Source organism: Marmota monax, unplaced genomic scaffold, assembly GCF_021218885.2.
Source record: "Marmota monax isolate L192 unplaced genomic scaffold, Marmota_monax_Labrador192_F-V1.1 WCK01_AAM20220418_F8-fsc00015, whole genome shotgun sequence".
Taxonomy (NCBI): Eukaryota; Metazoa; Chordata; class Mammalia; order Rodentia; family Sciuridae; genus Marmota; species Marmota monax.
The window spans coordinates 20,427,895-20,452,913 of record NW_026692194.1 but is presented as its reverse complement, the minus strand read 5'-3'; the positions used below and the strand labels follow the sequence as shown (position 1 = coordinate 20,452,913).

At 48.5% G+C, this 25,019-nt stretch overlaps 1 protein-coding gene across 1 annotated transcript in view; it reads left to right on the top strand.

Annotated features, from left to right (window-relative positions):
- Prkce (protein kinase C epsilon) overlaps positions 1–25,019 on the top strand; it is a 486,225-nt gene that overhangs the window by 441,325 nt on the left and 19,881 nt on the right. The window contains exons 12-14 of the mRNA XM_046424887.2: positions 6,517–6,655; positions 11,487–11,675; positions 17,399–17,545. Coding sequence (XP_046280843.1) covers positions 6,517–6,655; positions 11,487–11,675; positions 17,399–17,545 — 475 coding nt within the window. The remainder of the gene's footprint in view (positions 1–6,516; positions 6,656–11,486; positions 11,676–17,398; positions 17,546–25,019) is intronic.

The following is a 25,019-nucleotide window of genomic DNA, read 5'->3' as shown; positions in this document are numbered from 1 at the left end:
CATCTAACTCAGAGGCCATGAGCGCTACTAAGATCCTGCAGAGTATAGGACAGCCCCACAGCAAAGAAGTATCTAGTCCCAAAGGTCAGTCTGGCCCCAGTGTGCCAAGGTTGAGAAACCCTGGACCAGAAGGATGCTGAAGAGTCTGCTGTTAGCCTCTTGCCCACAGCCCATGTGGCCCTCTGGCAGCTGGGAAGGAAGTGTTTCCATGGAACTTCTCTCAAGTCTTTGTCTATGGAGAGTACAGTAAGGTAGCTGTCAATCCAGGGGACCAGCAACTATGATTAAGGCATTCTGTCTCAGGGAAATGGTCCTAACTTAGGGACTACAAAAGATGCTCACTAACACCTATTAATATTATTTAATGTTGTTTCTGAGATGCTAGTCAATACAATCAGAGAAGAGAAATGCATCAGAAATACAAACACTGAAAACGAAGAGAGGCAATGATCACTAACTGCGGGTAATCTGAAAAATTCAGAAGAAGCAGTTGGAAAATTACTTTGCAAAAATAAAGAGAATTCAGTAAGTGGCAGGGCAAAAGAATGATAAACAGAAATTAACAGCTAGCATATACATATGTGACCAGATGAAAGCTCTAATAAAAGGAATGACCCCATTTATGATAGAGATTTAAAATATAAAATAATAGCTTGGGATTATTTAGAAGCAGGTTTAGGTAGAATTAACATATAAACTCCAAACAACAGTGCTTTCAATAAGATACAAGATTTTTTTCTTTTTCATATGAAAGTCATAGGATCATTCCTTGGACTTGACCTTTATCTTTACTATGGCTGAGGTAGCTACTAAGACCAGGCATTATATATAGCCTCATTCCGGACACAGGAGAGAGGAAGGAAAGAGCAAGAAGGCCCTTCCTTTTAAGGAGACTGCCATATGTTCGATTGGTGGGAACTTAGTCACATAACCACACCCAGCTCCAAGGGAGGCTTTTCACTTTAGTTTATAGCTGCATGGCCACATGCATGACTTAAAAGGGGGGAAAAAAAGAGAAAAACTTCAACATTCTCTTACTAACGAAGGAGGTGAGAATGGATATTGGGACAACCAACAATCTGCCATAAAATGGAAAAAGAAATGCACAAGATCTATACCAGAGAATTTTAAAATGCTACTAAAGGACACAGTTAAGACTTGGGCAAATGGAAAGATAAACAATATTATTGGATAAGAAAACTCGACATCATGAAAATATCAATTCTCTCTGAGTTAATTTATAACTTTAGATGTGTTCCCAATAAAAACAGCACCAGGATTTCTTTTTAACTAGACAAATGATTCTAAAGTTCATATGGAAAAATAAACAAGTAAGAATAGCCAAGAAATTTGAAAAAGAAGAAGGGGACAAGTTCTGCTAGGTGTTAAAACATCATAATCCTGTGATAATTAAAGTGTAGTGTAGAGCAATATAATAGAATAAAAGGTACAGGAAAAAACACAAGTGCACAAGAGGATTTGACATGAAGACTTAATAAAGGTGCCATTTCCATCAGTGAGGATAAGATGAACTATTCAACATCTGGGATTGTTTCCAGATAGCTGGAAACAAGTAAAGTTGGATGTATACTTCACACCTCTTATCAGAACAGATTCCAAAAGCATTAGAAACTTATGCTTATAAAATGAAAGCAAAAGTACTAGAAGTAACCTTGAGAGAATGCTTTTATATCTTTAAAATGGGTGAAACCTTTCAAATTAAGACATACAATCCAAGAACCATAAAGTAAAGCATCCATTTAGTTACATAAAAATAAATAATATCACCCAAACCACTGTAAGCCATGTCAAAAGCCAAACAATAAACTAGAAAAAGTGTTTGTAACTCTTATCCTGTACAAAGTTTGTTTCCTAATATAGAAAGAGCCCCTAGAAATCAATAAAAACAAACACCAAAAAGAAAAAGGTAGCACAGATAAGTCACAAGAAAAAAAATACTGTTTTCTTTTAAAGGTACAAAAAAATGCTGAAACTTACAGAGAAACTTAAGGGTATACTGGGATACGGTTTTTACCTGACATACTGCCTAAACCGAACAACATACCATGTTGGCAAGAATGTGGAGAAGCAAGCACTATCACATATTGCTCATGGGAGTATACATTTTTCAGCCCAAAGGAGAGTGGTTGGGCAACATTCAAGGACATTCACATTCTTGCAGTATCTAATTCAGAAATTTCTTTTCTAAGAAATGTGTATGATTCCTTGGTACACAGGCAAACATGCAAAAATATCATATGCAGGAGGTTATTCAAAGTCACACTGTAATGGCATTTTAGAAATACCCTAAATATTCCCCAATAAAAATAGTGAAATATTATATAGCATAAAATAAAGAATTAGGAGGTTCTATCTATGTGCCAAGATAGAAAGATCTCCAATACAGATTGAGCAAATAAAGGTAAAGGCCCCGAAGACTACATGCAGTCAGCACCTAATTTATTAAAAATGGGGAAATGAATGTATATTCACATTTTCTTATTTATGTATAAAGTTTGACTGAGAAGATACACAGGAATGAATAAAAAAACAATTGCCTGTAAGGAACAGATAGAAAAAAACCAAAAAGGAATGGATGAAAGAGGGAGAATTATTACCATCTGCCCTTTGATACTTTCATATTTTTTAAACATAATAATGTCTGACCTATTGAAAAACAAAATTTGAATGAAACTATTTTTTAATATATTATATGTGCTGAGGATCAAACCCAGTGCCTCACATGTGCTAGGCAAGTGCTCCACCAATGAGCTATAACCCCAGCCCTGAATGAAACTATTATTAGGTAAATCAAATAAGTAAAGGTCACTCTGGTTTGTATAGAGGGAAGAGATGTTGCTGGATTTTATTGTATTCCTTCTATTAAAAAAATAAATGAACCTACTCCTTAATGTCTCATGCCTTGTATTTGAGGACTGAGTAGACAGGGACTAATATCTAGGCAGTTGTCTCTCTGCAAAGCTGTCCAGTTTGCTGAGTACCTACTATGTGCCTTGCCGGGTCCTGAGTGCCTGGGAATTTGTAGGAAGGAAAGACCACCCACCCTGCCGTGAAGGTGGACCTCAGAATAGGAGTAGGAAAGGCTGGGGTACCACTGCTCCCAACCCTCCTCCCTCCATAGGGATCCCTGTCAAAGAGGCCACACAAAACACTGGCTGCTGAGAGATTCCTGGTGCAGGAATAGGAAGTGGAGCAGCCATGCTGGTGAGCAGCCATGCTGGTGAGAATGGAGGAAAACAATAGTTGCCACAGGGTCCTGGCACCACCTCCTTCCAGCAGTCTAGCAACCTTTGTCCCCTACCCCCTTGGGGGGAAGGTCCCAGAGGAATGAGCCCTCTTTTTTTGCAGGGGGTACCAGGGATTGAATCCAGGGGTACTTAACCACTGAGCCACATCCCCAGCCTGCCCCCCTTTTTTGTATTTTATTTAGAGACAGGGTCTCACTGAGTTGCTTAGAGCCTTACTAAGTTGCTGAGGCTGGTTTGAACTTGCGATCCTCCTGCCTCAGCCTCCTGAGCTGCTGGGATTACAGACGTGCGCCATCTTGCCCAGCTATCGTCTTCTTTTTAATGAGACTCAAGACCCCACAGAGGAACAAAATTTGAATAACATCCTGTCTGGTGCCCAGGGATCTTTTGAGCTGCACTAACTTTTTCGGTCATACACAAAAAAGAAATAGAAGTCATTAACTCTTGCATAGGTGGTATTTGTGTGTAGGGAGTTAGAGTTTTGAGGAAATTCAGAGAGCAGAGAGGGAATGGGAGGAAAGTGACAAGAGTTGGGATTTCAGGCATTGGCAGCAGAAGAGCAGGAAGAAGTGTGTTGGGCTGGAGCCTCCCTGGGGCACAGTGCAGGCACAGCTACCTGCAGAACATGCTAGACCAGGTGGTCATACTGGGCTGTCAGGTGGTCATTCTGGGCTGGTAGCTGGGCCAGCTTCTTCCCCAAGGACAAGCGATGACAGGAAGCAAAGGGGTGCAGCTGGGGCCAATGCAGGGGCAAAAGGGAGGTGGGAAGAAATGGGACACCCACCTTCCCTTTTTCCCTGAATAGATTAGGAACCTGAGCAGTGGGAAGGGCTGTGTCTGAGGGCCAGGAGGCCTCATGCAGAAACCTGAGCAAGAACTGTCTTGGGTTCAGGCCACCTTGGTACATTCTGATCTATCCCATATATACAAAAATCAGAGCAGATCCTTCCCGTGACATGACAAATACTTTAAAAGAGAGCGTTTTGAGGGCTGGCACCCAGGGCATCTTATCAAGTTAGGAGTTGTGGCCGGTGCTGAAGGAAGTCTGCCCAGGTTGAAGCAAGAGGCGCTAAGATGCCAGCTTTCAGAGCAGGAAACCCTGGTAACCCTGGTAACCTTCAAAACCCACTTGCCTTCTTCCCTCTCCCATTTACTTATTTGTGCAAGGATAAAGTAGTAGCAGAGCATGCACTTCCTAACTCACAGGGGTCTTCAGGGCATGAATGTCAATCACGAGCTGCTTTCCACACATACAGAAGCATTATTCTTGTTACTTCTACTATTAATATTGCCACTTTGATCGTCTCACATCCATATGGACCTTGGAAAGGCAATTCTGGATATTAGAGCACAAAGGGGGAACTTGACTTAGCAGAGCCCAAAGAGCCTGCTGGCTGGCGATGGAACATTTGCAAGTGGGCAGGCAGAACTCCCTCCCTGGAACTCAGATTCCTCCTGTAGGAAATGCATGTAGTGATATTAAATACCTTCATCTTTCACACTGTTTATCCCATTAGTCCGTCAAACAAGCCCACAAACAGAGTGTGTTATTCTGATTTGACAGGTAGGGGATTGGCCAGGTGACTCTACAGGGCCATGCCATCATTAGTGAAAAACCCCAGGGCACCTGGATCCCAGCCCAGCGTTTGTCCCTGCTTTCTTACCCCCAGCCAGAGGTGAGCCTTAACCACACACACTGCCAGGGCAGGGGTCAGGGAGACTTGGTTGGGCTCACTGTTCTTTCTGTAGTTCACAAGCATTTGCTTAGAGCAGCACATTTTATGTGCTCTCTTCTTTCCCAGAGTCCCAGCTGTAAACGGAAACAGGGTCATGGAAGCAAGGCAGGCAGGTCCTAAAGCGCTTCCTGCCCCACCTCTGCACTCAGGCCCGGGTCCCTGGCGGTGGCTGGAGTTCAAGTTCAAATGCCAGAAGGTCATAAGCATGGCCCTTCCTGCTCTCTGCATGCAGGGGAATGGATGTTCTTTGCAAGACCCCCTTTTAGCCCAGAGTGGCTGCTGAAGGAGGCCCAGGGTGGGAATGTCCATCTGGACAGTCTAGATTCTTTCTTCTACAAACCGAGGCCTGGGGTTTCCAGGCTTGGGTGGTAGAGAAATTTTTACTTAGAACCCCAGGTTTCATATTCCATAGAACCCCAAAGTGTAAAACAAAGCAGAGGGGAGCCATACTGGCTGAGGCTGGCATGCCCCCCACCATGGCCCTCACCTTCTGTACAGAACTATCCACAGCCTCTAAGCCTAGGTTATTGCAACCAGTTCCTCCCCTCAGCTTGCCACCCATGGAAGACTGATGCTGTACACACAAGGTGCTCCTCTAGGTAGGGCATCTGTCACTGTGGGCATGGATTTCAGACCCCTCTTCCTGGCATTTGAGGCTCTCTGAGGTTGGTCCCAACATACTTGTCTTTCCTCACCATTCAGACCCAATTCTGTGGTCTCTTTAGCACCTTTTGCATCTACCTCCTCTCCCTCCCACCCTCTGTCCTCATGGTCTATCCAAACCAAGCCTCTGTACAGACTTGAGCCACTGCTCCCTAGAAGCCCTCACTGCCTGCACCAGCCATCTGTGCTCTCCTCTTCTGAAATCCAGCAGCTCACATACTTCATGCCCTGCAAAAGTAGCACCTGAGCCAGGTGCAGGGATGCACACCTGTAATTCCAGAGATTTGGGATGCTGAGGCAGGAGGATCTTAAGTCCAAGGCCAGCTTCAGCAACTTAGTGAGACCCTCAGCAATTTAGTGAGACACTGTCTCAAAATAAGAGGTAGAGCGGCTCTGGGTTCAATCCTGGTACTTAAAAAAAAAAAAGTGCCTGATTCTTGGGTGATGTTAATATGTACTAATGTCACCATGTGTCCCTCTGCTGATTAACTCATGACAGATTGAGGATAAGCTGCCCCTTTCTCTCAAAGGAAGGTCTAAATGATATGAATTTTAATGCATGGCAGGTCTTTGGTAAATAGCTACTAACTTTAATCTATTAAGCTGCAGTGGTCTTGATATGTTTCTGGGGTTGTGGAAGCCCCTTCTTCATGCTGAGGAGAATGGCAGCACTGTCCACAGTCGACCAACATGAGAGACCCCTGGACTGAGATTGATTTGGGGCAGGTCACCCCAGTCAGGACTTTCTCTTCTGAAGATTTCCCTAGGATGTGCACATCTCTTCAACTCAAGAAGACCCTATCAGGGTGAATGAGACATTAACCATGCAGCCTTGGCCTGTCTTACAGGGATTTGAAACTGGACAACATTCTTCTAGATGCAGAAGGTCACTGCAAACTAGCCGACTTTGGGATGTGCAAGGAAGGGATTCTGAACGGCGTGACAACCACCACATTCTGTGGGACTCCCGATTACATAGCTCCGGAGGTAAGACCTGTATGTGAATGGCCACCTCCTCCTGGTGAGGCAGGGGTCATCATGCTCTGGGGTCATCTAGTAATGCCTTCTCCTAGCACTACCAGGATGGATTCCAGGAGAGAGTGGGGGGCGGGGGGTTAAAGGTTCACTGATCTCAATAAAGATATGGTGGTGACTGGAGGAGGATGGGTCAGCTAAGTGACAGGCCTGTATCTGGGCAGGGTCTCACTGAGCATCACTCCCCATCCTAGTCCCCAGTCACCAATAAAAGTAGGACTAAGACAAATTGTTGACTTTCATCATCATTTTCACTTCTTAATAAGCACAATAAAAAGCACCATAGAAAAAGGCAGCCATTTGCTTTATCAGCTGTAACTTGCCGACAGTGAAACCAGGAATCACCCACCATTTCCCCTCAGTGTCAGATCCACCTAGTGGGAAGGCAGGATGGAGCGAAAAGAGGACAATATAAGCAGAGATCTGAGACATTTCATTTTTAGCATCACCAGTGGGTCACCTTGTATGTTGTTTGGGTGTTTTGCTCATCGGGAAGGGCTTGTTTGCTTTGAATCCTTCCAATCTTGCCTAACCCAAGAGAAACATAGTGTTTGTGGATGATTCAGATTTAAGCTAGGCCTATCATGACACTTAATCAAAATGATCTTGAAAGCTCTGAGACATGTAAGATGGGAAGGAAGCACCAATCTCATTAAGCATTGCACATTCGGAGAGATATTAGCACATTCGGATTTCATTTTCTCCTAATAGGCATTGTTTGAGTACTTGCTAGATACAAGCAGCGTTGGGGTAAAAAATTGACTGAGTTTGGGTAAAAATCTCCTTCTTCTAAGGAAACTTTTGGCCTAGAGGGAGTGACAGATAAGTCAACAGGTAATTAAGCAGAATAAATTGGTATATAAAAAAGATGGTATCCTCAGGGACTTGGGAGGGCTTCTTTGGAGCACCTGAAGGATGAACTGAATTGTAAAGAATAATGATTTCCTGTGGCTGTAGGGGTGGGAGAACATCCCTGCAAACAAGAGGATCAGAAAAGAAACAGAGTCGGGGTAGAAGTTCTGAATCCTTTCAAGGCAGAGTATGTGTTTCCAATCTAGGTACTCCCAGGATCCAGCACACAAATCAGGTTCTTAGTAATGGTTGGTTGAATGAATGAATGGGAACTTGGATATTTCAACATGAACAAAGGCCAAGGAATAAAAACACTTTGGTCTTTTTAAGGAAAGTTAAATAGTGTAGCATGAGCAGAGGTTCCTTAGCATTTGTAATAATGAACAAGATTAGCTAAAGGGCCTAGGGATATGGCTTGATTCTGTAGGAACTGGGGACCCACTAAGGGTTGTTCTGGAGGAAGGTCCTAATCAGACCTGTCCCAGGAAGAAGAATGGCAACCACAGTACAGATCAGAAGACAGAGAACAAGGGATGGACAGCTGAGGGTCTTCACAGGCCAGACCACAGCTGGGGAGGCCTGGGGAGGGCCTAGAAGTGAGACAGGTGAGTTGTAATAGGTAAATTCTCTTTAGAGCCTTAATATTCTAAGAGATCCAAACAGTAACAATTTTGATCTCTCTGCTAGTCTTTTCGCTTGAACCTTCAAGAAGAGATAAATGGAAGTGAGAACACTCCATTGGGACCTGGTTTTCCCATCTTCCTCATTTACTTATTTATTTTGGAACCAGGGATTGAGCTTGGAGGCATTCAACCTCTGAGCCACATCCCCAGCCCTATTTTGTATTTTATTTAGAGACAGGGTCTCACTGAGTTACTTAGTACCTCGCTTTTGCTGAGGCTGGCTTTGGACTCTCATCCTCCTACCTCAGCCTCCCGAGCCTCTGGGATTACAGGTGTGTGCCACTGTGCCCTGTCCTCATTTATCCTTTATCATGACAATGCTTGGTTCGAATTCCTCTGCGTCCATGTCAGAATGGAAGGATTGACACTCCAGTGTAGTATTTAAGGACCCCACCCAAGACAAACCTCACTTTACAATGGACAAAACACCCATTCAGCCCAAAGCACCCCACTGAGGAGACTCTGATGTGTGTTTATAATGAGGTGCTGCCACTCTTCCTTCCTGCGCTATCCAGCATGCCCACTGCACAGGATCGCCATGACACCAGAAATGGCAGACATCCCTGGTCTTATGGCAGGCAGAGTACAGCTGATAAAGTAAGGGGTCACTGTCTTTATCAAGGGCTAGTGTAAAGATTAAATAAAATTATCCCTCCAGGGGCTGGGGATGTGGCTCAAGCGGTAGCGCGCTCGCCTGGCATGCGTGCGGCCCGGATTCGATCCTCAGCACCACATACAAACAAAGATGTTGTGTCCGCCGATAACTAAAAACTAAATATTAAAATTCTCTCTCTCTCCCTCTCTCTCTCTCTCTCTAAAAAAAAAAAAAAAAAAAAAAAAAAAATTATCCCTCCAAAGTTCTTAGCATGGTGCCTGGCCCACAGTGACCCCTGGCTTACTGGTGGCTCCATTATCTTCATTGTTAGATTATGTAATGAGGCAAGAAAAACATGCCAGAATGCCCCCATGTGCCCTTGATCCCTTGATGAAGTAAGTCCTGAGACTTCTGAGCCTTTGGTTCCTGTCTTTCAAATGAGAATCTTCATGCTGACCCTGCCCATCTCAGCAGGGTGTTTTGAGAATCTGATGAGATTAAAGCAGGGGCGTGCTTCTGAAGGCACAGCCTCTATTCAAATAAGAGAGTCCAACCCTGAAACCAGAGCCATCTTCTGAGGGTTCAGCTCAGCCTATAGCTTCTCTTCCACCACAAACACTTGGCTAGCTCCTCTGGCCCACCTCTCCTTTCTCCATGCCTGGCCCTGTTCCCCAGGAAGTGGCTGCCCATCCTGGGCAACACCTAGTGTCATTAGGCCCAACACCTGCCCTGTCTCCTACCCCAGCTCTGACCTACTCGAGGGATTGGCTGCCATGCCAGATCCTCCCATGGCTTACAAAGCCTTGCCCTCTCACCAGCTCTGTTGCCAACATGAAATTAAGAGCAGGTAATTAGACCCAAGCACGAAAGACATTTAATAAATGCCACTCAAAACAAGAAGACTTTGAAGGGGTTGGGGAAGGGTAGATAGGATCACTCTGTGGTTCTCACAGCACCATCTTTCGTCTTAGCACACACGAACCACCTGGAGGTCTTGTCACCACTCCGCAGAAGCACAGACCCCAGCTGTCCCACCTCCCTGAGGCTAAAGTGGGGCCATCTTATCACCTAAAGCCCCCCTGAACCCAGGAGTTAACAAGTTACACCCAGTAAGATACACACAGCGGTAGATACAAAAATTATGTATCACACAATGTTATATATTCTTGAGCACTGGAATGGGCTGGTCATGATGGCGGGCTCAGAAGAATGCTAGAACCCTTGCTCCAGTGCTTTAGAAAGCCCTGGGGAGACAGCTGACCTTGGAAACAGCTAAAAATGCAATAACATGTTTGAAGCACTTGCATATCTTAGGAACTGGCAGGGACTTCAGGAGATAGGAGAAAGAGCTGAGGAAATCCAGGAACGCTTTTTGGAGGAGAATAGGGCATAACCATGACCTCAAAGGACAGAAACTGGTAGTGCCAATAAGCCGTGGTGAACCAGGTGAGGTGCTGGATCTCACAAGGTTGAGAAGGAGCTGACTTTGACTCTGGAACAGAGTGGAATCAATGGCTCCTCAGGGTGGTGGGACCAGTAGCTCTGACCTTACAGATACAACGCACTAATCCCTTGGCAGTACTATAGGTACTATCGAAGCAGGTGACTAGCCCCAAATAATTTAGAGTTGGCTGCATTTCTTACTTCTTTTTCATTCCTAATTGAGAAGATTCCTAAACTGCATGAGTGTTTTAGATACTTTTACTCAAGTCTTCCTATTTACTCCCCAGCAATTTAGGATTGCTCTGGAAGAATGTTCTAGCATGTCATGTATGCATTTAATCTAAGTGATTTTGACTCTGTACATTTGGACAGAGGAAAAGAGAGAGAGAGACCAAGAGAGCATCAGGAAGACCAGTAACTATTGCCAAAGACAAAGTTGTACCAGACAATCAAAAAGATAATTGGGCTCTGGCTATGGAAGTAAGGAGAACATTCATTCATGAGGCTGATCTCAAAAAAAAAAAAAAAAAATGGAAGGGGTCTGGGGATTGTTAGAGGCAGGTAAATGAGGAGTTCATCAGTGAGTCTCGCAGGAGTCATGAGGAACAATGGAGATGGGTCTATGTAGAGCAGACTGGGTCCTTCGTGGGTAGGGGACAAAGGAGATGGGAAGGCTTATTTTCAGTAATTTCCTTCCCAGGAGCACAGGGCCCAGGTAAATCCAACATTGTCACCATTTAGGGACAGACTGAGATTCCTGTTACCTTTCCCTGGGTGGACTGAGCATGCCAAGGGGCTGTGTGAGATAGAGACCTGAATCGGCCACTCACAGCTTGCTTGTGTCTCTCTCAGTCTGCATCTTTGCTCTCCTGACCCTGATTTTAGTGTTGAGATATGCATTTTTTTAAAACATAACCCTGAATGCAAATCAAGGACTTCATCTGGAGCTCAGAGAAGCAGCCATTTGTTCCCACTGAAGGACAGACTATTGGAGAGGTGACAGTCAGCCTCTGACAAAGTGCATCCCAGCCCACTTCTTGGAGCTTGCTGCTTTAGACGCCCCAGCCCCCAGGTAACCCGACAGGGCTCCACGCTGTAGGGGAGTGAGTCAGAGATGCAGACCTCCCCACGGGCATTGGTGGCACGGGTGTTGCATTGGGTGGGGGACATTCTTTGGTGTGGTCCCTAATGTTGCCTGTTTTCTGAACAGATCCTGCAGGAGTTGGAATATGGCCCCTCAGTGGACTGGTGGGCCCTGGGAGTGCTGATGTATGAGATGATGGCTGGGCAGCCCCCCTTTGAGGCTGACAATGAGGACGACCTGTTTGAGTCCATCCTCCATGATGATGTGCTGTACCCAGTCTGGCTCAGCAAGGAGGCCGTCAGCATCTTGAAAGCCGTGAGTCATTGCCCCTGACCTGCCCCTGGGGCTCCTTGCCCCCCACCACACACGCACATAGACCCCCCCAACACCTCTTCTCACCACTGGATGAGAGACGAGTTAAAACAGCCCCCGTGGGGAGTTCAGGCAGGGTTCAGACACTGCTGCAGAGAAGGGGGCCTGGGACAGTGGCTCTGCTTGTGGGAAAGGGACAGCGTGTGTCTGGGTTTCCTGAGATGGTACACTATGTGCGTCTGTGTCCCCCAGCATCTCAGAGGGAACAGATCCAGCCCAGCCTGGGTCATCCCCTCTGCTCCTCACACTCAGGCTAAGTCCGCCTGCTTCTCTGCCACCAGAGAGAGGCCTGTGTGCATTGAAGCCTCCTCTGCAGAAGAGAGAGGAGTGAAAGGCAGGGAGGACAGCCCAGCTGGTGTCCATGACAGCATCACAATGCCTAAGTAGCCAACCAGAAAAGATGATGTCCACTCAAGGTCCGGGCAGCCATGCTGTATTCAGACACAGTGGAGCCTGTCCCTGCCCTGCCAATGACCCCTCACAGGTGAAAAACTGTACTTTCTCAACATAGCCATTTCTGCAATGTAATGACATTGGTACCAGGTCTAGTAAGTGACGTTCCCTCCGTGCAGGGATGGCAACCAGTTTGCCCAAGGTCACCTTGCTGGGCTGAAGCGGGGCGAGGGTGACAGTCCTGGAATCTCCATTTCCAGTCCTGGCTTCTTTCTTCTATCAGGATGCTCCAAAGCACAGCAGTTGAACAGGTGGCATCCACCAAACCTGCCATATTCGAAAACTCTGTGTTTCATCATTTGCTTTCCTTGTTCTTTTCATGACTCCCAATCTTTACTTAATCACGCATATTTTATGAAGAAATTATCAGTCCCTATAATAGATGGGAAATCAGCATCACTTGTCTTAATTAATTAATTCGTGTGAAAAGTTTAACCAGATGTAAAATCCTTGAGCAGGTTTCTGGGGCACACACACACCTGCCTCCGTTGCTTCACCCCCTGTTCCTCCTCGGCCTCCTGTGGCTCCCTGTGGCTCCGGGACCCCTGGCCCTGGTGCCTCCCAACCACATTCACTGACGCAGCTGAGCTCCTCTGTGTTAAAGGCCCTCTTTGTCCTTGCGCTCTGGCACTTGGCCCTGCTCTCCCTGGCATTTGGGCAGCTTCTCCACTCCTTTGCTTCCTCTTCCTCTGCTGCCCCTGCGTGTGGGGACACATCAGTGGATATTTTCAAGTGTTGGCCCCAGAGCGACTTCTCAATGAGGCTACTCTGTCCTCCCCCAGCCCTTGAAAAAATAAAACTTGTGTACCCTCTTCTCTGTGCCCTCCTTCCTGCTCCATTTATTCCTGATAGCATTTTCCACTTCCCAGTATTCTCTGTGAATTATGTATTGTGTTTATTTTTATGTTTAGCACTTTTCTTCCATGAGAAGGTAAGCTCCATGAGGGCAGGAGTTTTTGTCACTTTATTTCATGGCTGCACCTGAGGCCTGAGGCACACTGCAGGCGCTGCCAGAGAGTCTTTGAAACATGGAAGGCAGCAGCTTTTAGCGCTCTGCTTCTTGCTTTTGCCACAGATTGCAAAGTTCAACCAAGTAGGCGATGGAACAGTTGACCTGGTTTAGGTAGGTAGCAGACTAAGTTAGGGAGCACTCACCTACCTCAGTGGTGTCCATTCCCTGGCTGCTGCCTTTCAAAGCCTGAAATCCAGATTTTTTTTTTTTGGGGAGGGGGGTGGTGGTGGCATTGGAGGCTAGGAAGCTACCAGGGATTGAACTCAGGGACACTAGACCACTGAGCCACATCCCCAGCCCTATTTTGTATTTTATTTAGAGACAGGGTTTCGCTGAGTTACTTAGCACCTCGCTTTTGCTGAGGCTGGCTTTGAACTTGTGATCCTCCTGCCTCAGCCTCCTGAGCTTCTGGGATTATAGGCATGCGCCACCTTGCCTGACTAAAATCCAGATTTTTATGTAAAATCTCTCCATGTTAAATGATTATAACTCGTTGAATTAGAAGAAAGTCAGGAACCACAGCAAACCCTCGCATGGTCACTCTGGAGAGCCAGTCTTTGGGCCCTGCCCTTACCAGTTCCTTGCTGATGTCACTCATTAGCTCATTGGATCCCTTCATGAGTGAAGTCTGTCATGCATGGCTCTTTCTTCAGGACTGAGCCCCGGTTCTCCTCTGTCCCTGGGCTCGCCCATAGCCCAGTGCTCTCCCCTTCTTCCCCTGTGCTCTGCACCAGCAACGTCAGTGAAGCCCACAGCTCAGGGCTGTGTTCCAGCCCCACCCACTTGCAGTTTGCAGGCCCATGTTCTCAGTTCCCTCCTCCACACCTCCACCCAGCTGTCCAGAGGCCCCTCATATTCAGTGCAACCCCAGACTGAGCTCATGATTACCCCCTCAAATCTGCATGCTCCCAAGCTCCCTGGCTCAGTAAATGACACCCCACCCTCCTGCCTGCAGAGCTGGAAATGTGGGCGCTCTGCTTGACATCACCTTCTCTTCCTCCAACAGCCTGTCAGTCAAGGCCTTCTCCCTCTGAAAATGTTTCATTCTGGTTACGTTTCTCTGTGCTCCACCTCTGCCACCTGAGTTCAAGCTGTCCTTTGGGGAACTGCAGGATCTCCTCACAGGGCCCCCTGCTGCCTTCTTGCCATCTCTGTCTTCAAGCATCTCGGACCTCATGCCCTATTTAAAATTCAGCCTTGACCCATGTCTTCAATGAAGCCTGCAAGATCACACAGGGGACCCTGGCTACCGCCCTGCCATTCTCCCTCAGGGGCTCTGCTCTGGCACATTGGCCCGAGTGCCTGTGCTTTCCTGCTCTGCACCCCTGCAGCCAGCCTACTGCCTGTCCACTCTCCACCTCCTCCTTTTGCCTGGGTACTTCTTGCTCCTCCTTCGGGTCTCCTTCTTAATGTTGTTGCCTTAGGGAACCCTTCGCCAACTTCCCTGCTTCAGAGGGGCCCCTCCCTGTTACAGGCTGGCAGCCGGCTGGGCTTCTCTTGTGCCATTCATCACAATTAATTGATTCTCTTGGGTGATTACTGGTGTCTCTCGGCCTCCTTTACTCTTCTGCATGCTCCAGGAGGACCCAGAGCGTGTCCCTTGTATCCTCAAGTGATGGCATCCCCATCACCATCCCAGCTCCTGGGGAAGAATGGAGACTGACATGTCGGCAGGAAGGAGAGAGGGGATTTTAACCAACGAGTCCTGAGCACCTGCCAGGCCAGCACTCAGCTGGTACCCACAGGGGGCTCTGGGGGCCTCACTTTTCTCTAGCCTCTTCCATGTTGACTTCCCTTCACGAGCCTTTGGCAGAATGACCTCCCACAAGAGGGAATCTGGCTTAGGGGACTGCACCATCCAACTTTGCAAAATGAATTCTGTTCTTTCCTCTAGTTTATACATAGGGCTTTGCTTGTGTCATTATTTGCTTGCTGTTTGGAATAGGTTTTATTTTGGTTTTTTGTTTGTTTGTTTGTTTTTTAAAGGGAAATGTATAAAGTGGGATGCAAGGAAAGTTCTCTGTATCATTCCTTCTCCCATCTGCCTGTTTCTCACACCTACCTGTGAGTGATTCTGTTTTTAGATTTTTATAGACCCTTCCAGAATTTCCTTAGGTATATGCAAGCAAATGCAGATACCAATTCTTATTTCTTTACCTTTTTTAGACAGACTTTCAAAAGCTGTTGCATGTATTTTGTTTTCCTCCCAATGAGGGATCTTGCCTTTTCCCTTCAATGGCATCTCTTGACAGATGTGTCTACTTTCATTACCCCTGTTCCTTCACTGTGGAGCTGCCGTGTGAGGGCAGCTGCCATGAGGCTCCACCACAGAGGACCTTCGCCCTCTTGGGGAAGAGATGGGAGCTTTCTCCTGCTCTCGTTCCCAGAGCCCCATCTGGTTCCAGGTCAGCTGATGGGCTGAGGAATGGCCTGTAGCACCCACAGCAGCCAGGACACCATGTCCCACCAAGCGGCACCACCCCGCCCCCCAGCCCTGACACAACCCATGAGCCTTCCTGCCAGCACAGTGGCAAAGCTGCTCACTCTGGCTGACGGAGCAGCAGTTCTCCACTGGGGGCCATGTGTGTCTGCCCAAGGCCCATAGTCAGCAGTGCCTGGAGAGATTTTTAGCAGACACAACTCAGGGTGTGAGAGGGTTGCTTCTGGCACGTGAAGGGCAAAGGCCAGAGTTGCTGCTAAACAGCCCACGACACACAGGAGAATTCCTGCTACAAAGAAGTATCCGGTCCGAAATGTCAGGAGCACTGAGGTTGGGAAGCTTTGACCGGGAGAATTCAGAACCCAGAGTCTCTGGCTCAAGGGAGACTTCCTAGGATGTATGTCCTCCTGAACCTCCACACTTCCCCTCCCAGGAGAGGGGCCAGGAAGAGCTGAGTAGGTGAAGAAGACTCTTCTACTCCCCCGGCCTTGGAACACTCCACTTCCTCACATTGTCACTTGGTTTTAGAGCCAGACCAGGTTTTCTGTTACTCTGGCTACTGGGCTGTGTCTCTGAGGACAGCTGCCGGTGTGAAAATGGTGTAAGACTCTAGAGAAGGCCTTTTGCCTCACAGAGTCATGCAGTGCTCAACCTGGGCAACCACACGCCGCTATCATGCAGTCTCTCTTCCTCAGCATAGTGACCTAAGGCCCAAGCTTCAGCCTCCAATTCACTCATTACAGTTCACTGAGCTCACAGTAGGAGGCAGACATGAAGCCAGGTGCTGGGCAGATGGGACTGATTTCCAAATCCCAGAAGTCACCAAGGGAAAGATATATTTAGATGAATGACAATTTAAGTAAACCAGAAATATGAGGCCCAAGGGATCGACAGAGAAGAGAATCTGGAGAAGCTCCCAGAGGAGGCAGCATTTTGACTGGTTGGTAGAAAATGCCTGAGGACTGGAGAGGTTAGAGGATGCAAAGGGCCATCAGGGTTGGCAGGGTGCAGATGAGAAGCTGCTCAATTAAAGTAATATTTACCAACCTCTGACCCATTTACTAGAAATGAATTCCCCTGGTGTGTGGGTCACAGGACACCATCTAGAAAGGACAAAGTACATCAGTATGGTTTCACATGTAAGCAATGAAAATCAGTAGCCTTTTGTTTTCTTGTTTTGTTATCTCTTGAACCTACATTGACACTTCCTGTAGATTGGAAATTCGGATATTTGAAAAGGGAGAAGGGGCCAGATCTGGAAAAGGAAAGGGACAGGAGGTATGATTTTGCGTGCACATGCATACCTGGTCTTCTTTCTTTCCTTAACCTCAAAAAGGAATTGCTGTCTCACTTAGTCACCTTGATGGGAAGACTTGAATCTGAGGGGGTATCTGAGAGTGAGCAAGAACCTGAGATCCTCATCTCAGCTTGCTAGCTATGTGACCTTGACCCAGTTAATTATTCTGTGCCTCAAGCACCTCTTTTATAAAGTAGAGATAATAATAGTATGTCATGGGACTGTGTGAGGATGAAATGAATTAACATAAACGCTATCTTTAGAATGGAGACTGGACACACACTACGTCCATGTGCACGCTCAGAATGCCCTGAGAAAGGAAGCCCCTCAAACCACAAGATTAAAAACACCGTCCTGGGAGGTGGTATGGAGGATGCCACCTGGGCTGACTTCTGGCTCTTGCCTGCAACCTGTGTCTACCGAGGCTCTGTGAGTAATTCTGTGTTGTGTCCCCCTCCCTGCAGTTCATGACCAAGAACCCCCACAAGCGCCTGGGCTGTGTGGCTGCACAGAACGGTGAAGACGCCATCAAGCAGCACCCCTTCTTCAAGGAGATCGATTGGGTGCTCCTGGAGCAGAAGAAGATCAAGCCGCCCTTCAAACCGAGAATTGTAAGTGGAACCACGAGCACCCTCTACCCCGTGGGTGGGGCCCTGCACTGGTGCACAGGTGGCGCGTGCCCCCAAAGGGTGTTGTGGGGCACGTTTCACGGCCTAAGCGACTTGGGCAGGAGGCGGCCCAGAGACCCACCTAAGAGAGTCTCTTGGGCCCTAAGCACTGACGGCCGAGAATCCATAACCAAGATGTTGGCCCCAGGAGAACACTTGTTATTCCAGTTGAGGTTTATTTCTTTATTTTGATTTTAAAAAATCACAAATGATGCTGGTTTCCTGTGATCGGTAGAGATACAAGATAGATGGGGTTGTTTTTTAAGTTAGTTTATTTAAATGCTGGTCATGGTCACTATGTGCCACTAGCACCCAGTGTGCGCTGGGACCTGCGGGGAGTCTCCCCTGTGGAGGACTGTTGCTGTAGGCCCTGTCCCAGAGCCCCTTCTCGGCCCCGCTCTCCTCCCTCTGCCTTCTGTCACCCACAGCCCCAGAGCCTTAGGCCTGCTGCTTTGGCGGTCACCACGGTGGGTAGTGAAGGGTCTTGCAGCTCAGAGGTTGGAAAGAGGAGGAGACGTGCAGTGTGGGCTTGCCTTGGAAAACAAGGGCCATGTCTTGACTGTGGCCTTCTGCTGAAGTGGAGTGAGGCCCTGCGTGCTCCTGAGAGGAAGGAGAAAAGCAGAGACTGAGTGTGTGTGCACGTGTGCAGGTGTGTGTGTGTGCATGTGTGTGTACGTGTACAGGTGTGTGTGTGTGTGTGTGTGTGATCTTAATTCTGTTGTTTTGTTTTGAGAATTGGGGTGGCCACCTGGTGGGTTTCCTATGAGTTTAAGGAGTGGGATGATGAAAGGTAAAAGGGAAGAGTCTATTAGGCAGAAGGCTAGAGCTAGGGGACTGGGGTCCCAGACAGGGAAGACCTAAGGTCACCCAGCGGGCCCTCAGCCACTGCATCCTATCAGAAGAGCCCTCCCTTCCCACTTCCAAGTACAGAAAAGACCCTCAGGGAATTGGTGGATCTGCAGAGAATTCCACTCCACCTGAGGGGGCTTCTGGGGAGCCATTACTGGTAGTGCTGCAATTCTGAGAAATGTTCCAAGGGTCCCTTGAACTGATGGGTGTGGTCCTAGCCTCAGCCAGACTAGAGTGAGGTGGGTGAACCAAGCCTGGACCCCCTGTTCTGTCTCTGTCCCTCATGTGCTTCCTCCTTTGGTTTGCATGTTTTGGGGGGAGCACACAGTTTGAGACAGGCTAGACTTAGGTTCTTTGCTCACATCTCCTCCACTCTGGCCCATTTCTCCATAGCTCTGGGCCCCCAGCACCAGGCCTGTGCTGAGGGTTTGGGAGACGAGGAAGGTTTAGGGCTCCATCCCCTTCAGCTGACTGCTCCTCTGCTACCACGGGGCTCACTGCAGGCACTAGCCTGCCTGAGGGCTGGGGATGGGGGCCTCACAGAGTGGTCTTGAAGGACAAAATTGATTGAGCCTCTGACCCAATGGAAGAAGTAGGTCACCAAAGATCTTGCTGAGAAAAAAGAAAAAAATTAAAGCTTGAGATCTAAGGGTGAATTTTAATTCAGACTTAATCTAAGTTAATTCAACCCAAAGGAAAATGAGAAGTGGAGCTAAGGAGAGCCCAGGCCCAATGAACAGAAAACCAGAATGAGATCATGGCTGATCAGATGTCAGCGCCCATCTACAAAATGGCACGAACTTACATGGAGACTCTAGGCCAGCAAAACCCTTTTCAACTAGGTTTGAGGAGCACCCCACCCCAGGTGGGCCAGACAGGGATGGAGCGGCCCCTCCCCGTGGCATAGGGTGGAGGTAAGCAGGGGAGTAAGCTGATGTGGCCAGAGGAAGCCAGAGAGTCTCTAGAGAGACCTGGGAGGGAGGAAAGAGGGGAGAGCTTTATAAGGCGTTTCAACCTATGGATTCCTGGAGCTGAGTCTCTCCCTGGGGTATAGTAGGTATCAGGACCTTGATTGCCACAGGCCTGACCTAGTTTTCACTCAACTCCAGTGGAGGCACCTGCCCTGGGATTTCAGCAGTTCTGAGAGGCTCAGGGCTCCAGGGCCCTGGTCCCAGCAGCTCCTCACCAGCTTCCGGCCTTTACACTGAGACTAGGTGCCCATTGAAGCTGCAGAGCTTCTAAGAGGAGTCACACTTCGATCAGTGCCCATCCTCCATGGAGCCTGGGAAGAATGAGGGGAGGGACCTGAGAAACAGGTGCAAGGAGACTGTGGGCCCAAGGGCCATGCAGAACCCATGCAGAGGAAAGAGGAGGAGAGGGTGGAAGAGACAGAAGAGGCTGGTATGTGACTTCTTCCAATAGCGTGTAAGCTTCACCTTGGCTCAGACAGGCAGGGAGTCCTTCAGGTGTGAAAGTGCTCCTCTGGGCAAAGGTATGAGAAACCTCCCAGAAACAGCAGTGTCAAAGGGGTTAGATGGGATTCCACCTCCCCTGGGCCTCTGGAGCACAGGGACCAGGGCTTCCCTTCCTTGGGCATCATGAGAACCCATGCCTGGGACTGGAGAGCAGGGCTCTGCACACTTCCTTTGCTGGGGTGCTCAGGTGGGCTTTTGGTGGCTTCCCCACTCCCTGAGAGGTTGACCAAGAGAAAGGATGTGGGCCATCCAAAAGCTCCCAACAATGTGTCTTGATCAGTTTCCTGAAGACTTCCTCATCATCGCCATGGAAACCGTCTCGTATGCATCCTGTTGCTCTGTCCCCCAAACCTCCACAGTTATCCTTGATGCTGGGCTGGGGCCAGGGAAAGGCTTTATCAGGCTGGTTCAAGTTCAGTTGGGAGGAAAGGTTTAGAACGTCTTGGAGGAAGTGTGCAACGTTGTGCAAGTGGTGTTTCTGGCCACACTTTGAATCACGTCAGTTCTTACAGAGCACCCTACTGAGGTCTTTAAAGACTTCGATTTAAATATCTTATCACATTCACATCCTTGGGGCCTGAGATTTCTCGCACAAGAAATACAGAAATTGGCAAAGGAAAGAATAACTAGTTTGCATCTAGTTAGCTTCAGGAAGGTGTCTCCACTCAGTCCCTTGGTTGAAAACTTTCCTGAAATGTGGAAACAGCACCAGCATGCGCCATCTGTGGGCTTCAGTCTAGCAGAAACAAATGTTAAGTTAAAAAAAAAAGCCACTGCAGTGATAGGTATACTGTGTCTCTCATCTCAGAAAACCTCACAGGACCAGTGTGAAAGCTCACACCAGGTTTTTATGGGCCCTTGCCCCCTCTAACCAACTCAGGGGACCCCAGGGATGTAGGTGTGCTCCCTGCCCAGATAGCAGCAGTGAGGACAACTCTGTGCTCAGCATAGGATGGTCACCCACTGAGGTCACTGGGGAGATTGAGACATGGGAAATTGAGGCATGGCCCTGCAGAAGTCTTTTATTACTAATGGCTTGAGGGTTACATCACAGGACTGATTTTCATTGGGCTTGAGGTGTCCTATAATGTGAGGACCCAACAGGTGCCTGCTTAGGAGAGCTGGAGAAGAAAGAACTTTGACAGAGGAGAGAAGGAAGGCGCATGCAGAATGCAGCATTGGGAAGAAGCAGTCAGGTTGTAGGGACTATTAGCAGCCAGGGTCAATGTGAGGTTCTTGGATCCTGGATCTTAGAGACAGGGTTCAAATCAAACAAAAGCCACCACGAGAAGGGAAAGATCAAGGCTATGAGCAAACATCACCAGCCTTGCAGTTGGCAGTGATGCAAGGGCACTGGGCACGTTTTAAACAGGCGAGGAAAACCGGTGCCCAGCACCTCCCATCTGGTAACACTGGACACCTCTAGGGCAGTTTGGTCAAGTGCCTGGGGCATGTGGGGGAGCTCCGGTTTTCTCTGTCTGCAGATAGCTCCATTGCTCCCAAGCTGTGCCCCATTGACCTCACACCAGAATGCCACAGTCCCCCAGAAACCTGTTCAGTAGCCATTGCCCCACTCCAGTTGGCTGTGTGGTGCCTGAGTCACAGCGGGTAGGGGGTTTAGGAAGGAACTGGTTTCCTCAGTTGGTTTGTCAGGTGCTGGAAGTAAGGCTAGGAATGGTCCCATCATCCAGTCTAGCAGTTAAGAAGAGTCAAGAGACAGTGGCACGTTTATCCAGAGTTCCTGACCCTCCCACCTCCCACCCCATAGAGGGACCACTTCAGCAGGACCTAACAGGCACAGGGAACCTGCCCTCCGCCCAGGCTGGCTCAGCTGGAGACTGGGGCCCTGGCTCATGCCCACAGGGGCTGAGACTGCATCACAAGGACCATTCCCAGGCCTGACTGCCAGCCCCTCTACAGGAAGCCTCACCCCTCTGCAGATATCACCAAGGAGATTGTCCAGATTCCAGGCTGGAATTTGGCCTCTGGTCGGTTTTCATCACATACCTCCACTGGTGGCTGTCCCCTCTAGGCTTTTACCTTCCTGAGAGGTTTGCTAAGGCAGAGTTTCTGCTCCCTTGGCGCCTAAACCTCCTTGAGTAACCCCTGCCCTGATTCACTAGTTGTCATGAGTGCAAGTGGGTTTCCTGGCTTCAGGTTGTCACCCCTTTGTACTAAATCCCACCCAGGACACCTTTCAGAGGCCTCCGCTTCAACATGGAGATTTTGCTCTCATCATGATTCCAGCAGTCTTGTGTATCTTCCCTCCTCTAAGTTCCCCTTTATATTCCTCCTCTCCACCCACATTCTGAACTGGTTTTGCACAAACAGCACACTATCAACACCTAACCAAAACTTTGTGCCAACATGGACTGCAATCAGTTTTCTGGGGGTGGTTTTTTTTTTTTTTTTTTAGAGAGACGGTACACAGAGGAAGATGTTTGATGGCAGGTACCCAACAGTTGGTGGGTGGGGGTAATAAGAAAGCCTTTGGTACCAAAGAAAACATCCAAGCACGGAAGCCTCTGGTCTGTCCTGTGGGGATTTCCTTCCAAGACGGTGGCGTTATCTAATCACCATTGAAAGTGACACAGTTAACTCTTGTGCTTCTGGAGGGCAGAGTGATGTGTTTGGTGTGGTTGAAGGACACCACCTGATCTTGCTGAGCTTGGGGAGCTTCTCCTTGCTCCTGGATTCCTTCTTATATACCCATTCCTTGTCCCCTAAAGGATTAGGCTTTGAGATTATGCTCCCAGGATTTCAGTGCTGGAATGGGGGAAAGCCAGTCTAGAAGGGAGAGATCTGCCGCCCCCCAAACCCAGCTATCCTCAGTGAACACCAAAGGCAATGAGGGAAATGCCGGCCGAGTAAACTTCTCTTTGTGTACGTGTTCTCTCTTTTCAAGTTTGCTTCAGTGTGAATGTCCCTCTTTAAGGTAAGGCCTCCAGAGTGGGGAGTCTCTCCAGGTAGGTGAGCCCGCAGGCCTGGTTACACAGAGGCCCCTTTCAACCTCATGATCCGTCTCCATCCAGCCATCCACGCTGCATGGCAGGACCCCCGAGGGAGGCCCCTCCTGCATGCTCCTGCATGACTGGGCTGTGCTAAGAGAAAACCTGGGAAGTGGGCTTAAGACCCTCATACCCTCACCTAGTTAGCAGCCCAACGAGGAGCCCTGCTGAGTGGGCAGCCCCTTCCCCTAAAGCCAGCCCACCTGCCCAGGAACCATGACACCAGAGGCCAGAGGACCATTAGACACCATCTTCATTCTGCATCATAGAGGAACAGGAACAGGACTCGGCCAAGTTCTGCAGCCCTTCACCGAGGACATGCCCCTGGACTATGTCTGTGCCGCCACAGTGATTGCCCTTAGCCTCCTAGAGGCTTTAAGCTCCCTCCCAGGGCTGGAGGGCATGGGAAAGTTCTAGAAACCTGGTTTTGGCAGTTGCCTCAGATGGTGGCATTGTACAGAGGACAGGGGACTGGCTTTGACCTCAGGGAGACTGCATTAAAATAAGATTGCTCTCACAGGACAGCCATGTGACCCTGAGAATTCACCTCAGCCCTGGACCTCTGGCCTCCTTATCTGTGAAATGGGATGTGAAGATTTTCCTCATAGAATTATAAACAGGATGAGTAACAAATCTAAGACGCTTTGGGCACTATAGCTTCTGGGGACATTTTTTAGTTTCCCTGTGTCCATTCCCCAACCCGACTCCAGCTTGTTGAAGCGCTCTCCCTCTCATCCCAAGACTCCAAGAACCAAGAGTTAAGGGTTGCAGGAGACGGTGATGTACGGAGGCTGGGCTCTGCACTCAGATGCAACCAGGTTACAGCACAGTGTGTCCTCTGGGATCTTGGAATGAGGAGCACAGTGTCTGACATACAGCAAGCCCTTGGATGGTGAGAAGACAACAGGAGGCTAACGCTGAGGGAGGCTGACCTAGATGACACTCCTGCTCCAAGGGGTCGAGAGGCCAGGCATTCAGATGGGAGGGTGGCACGTCCCGTCAGAGCAGCAGCCATTACAGGCCTGAAAGACATCTGGAGACTGGGAAGGACCCCATCAGGCGTCTGTGGAGAGCCCACTGGGGCTTCATTATTACATAGCCCCCACTCTGAGCTGGGAGAGCACCTAGCAAGAGGATGACTCACCCCAGATGCGGGGATTCCCCAGCCCTTATGCCCCTTGGGATAGAGCCCCAAGTTTCCCCACAGTATTAGTCACCCCTGTTATTCTGTGAACTTGTACACCGCCTTTACTCTCCTGCCTTCATCTCAGTAATGTTCTTGCTGGAAACAGCTGTGTGGCTCTGGGACTCCAACCCTGCCAGGGTGGTTGTCACTGAAGACATGCCATCCCAGTGCATCAGGTTCCCAAACTTCCCTGAGCTTAACAACCTCCATGTAGCGTCTTGGACTCCACACCAAGAGATTTCACCATCTGAGAATTCAGAATGCAGGTGTATTTCTGTGACCTGGGATCAGGGGCTGACCAGTAATCCAGGGAAGAGTCAGAATCCTGGCCAGGTGGCTTGGGCTTGGCTGGGCATTTCTTCCTGCTCTTGGGTTTTCCATTATGACTTAGTGGCTGATAGGTTGGGATATGCCTTCATGGGTTCATCAAAGAAGGAGTGTGCATTGAACTTAACCTCCTCTCTGCCCACCGGAACTTGAAGTCACACACACACACACACACACACACACACACACACACGGCCTACCTGAAAGTGTGGGAGGATTTGCTAGGCCATGCCTGATGAAAGGAGAGAGAAGCAGCATAAATTGGGCTGGCTTCCTGGATCTGGGCAGAGAAAGTTGGGGAGGTCTAGAAAGAGAGAAGCACCCGGGGAAAGCAGGCTTTGGACCACTTCTACACAACAGGGGTCTATTGAGTTTGTACTTGAGGTTTTCTCTGAAGCCCTATAGGGAAGATTGGCAAAAGCAGGAAAAGAATTCATCACCCTAAGGGTTGAGAAGTTTTGGGGGGCGGGGTGGAGAAGCTCTCATGGGAAAGGCTTAGGGAATAAACAAGCAAGAAGGGAAAATTCTGGTCTTTACTAACAGGGTTGCTTGCTCGGGAATGGAGTTTTGAG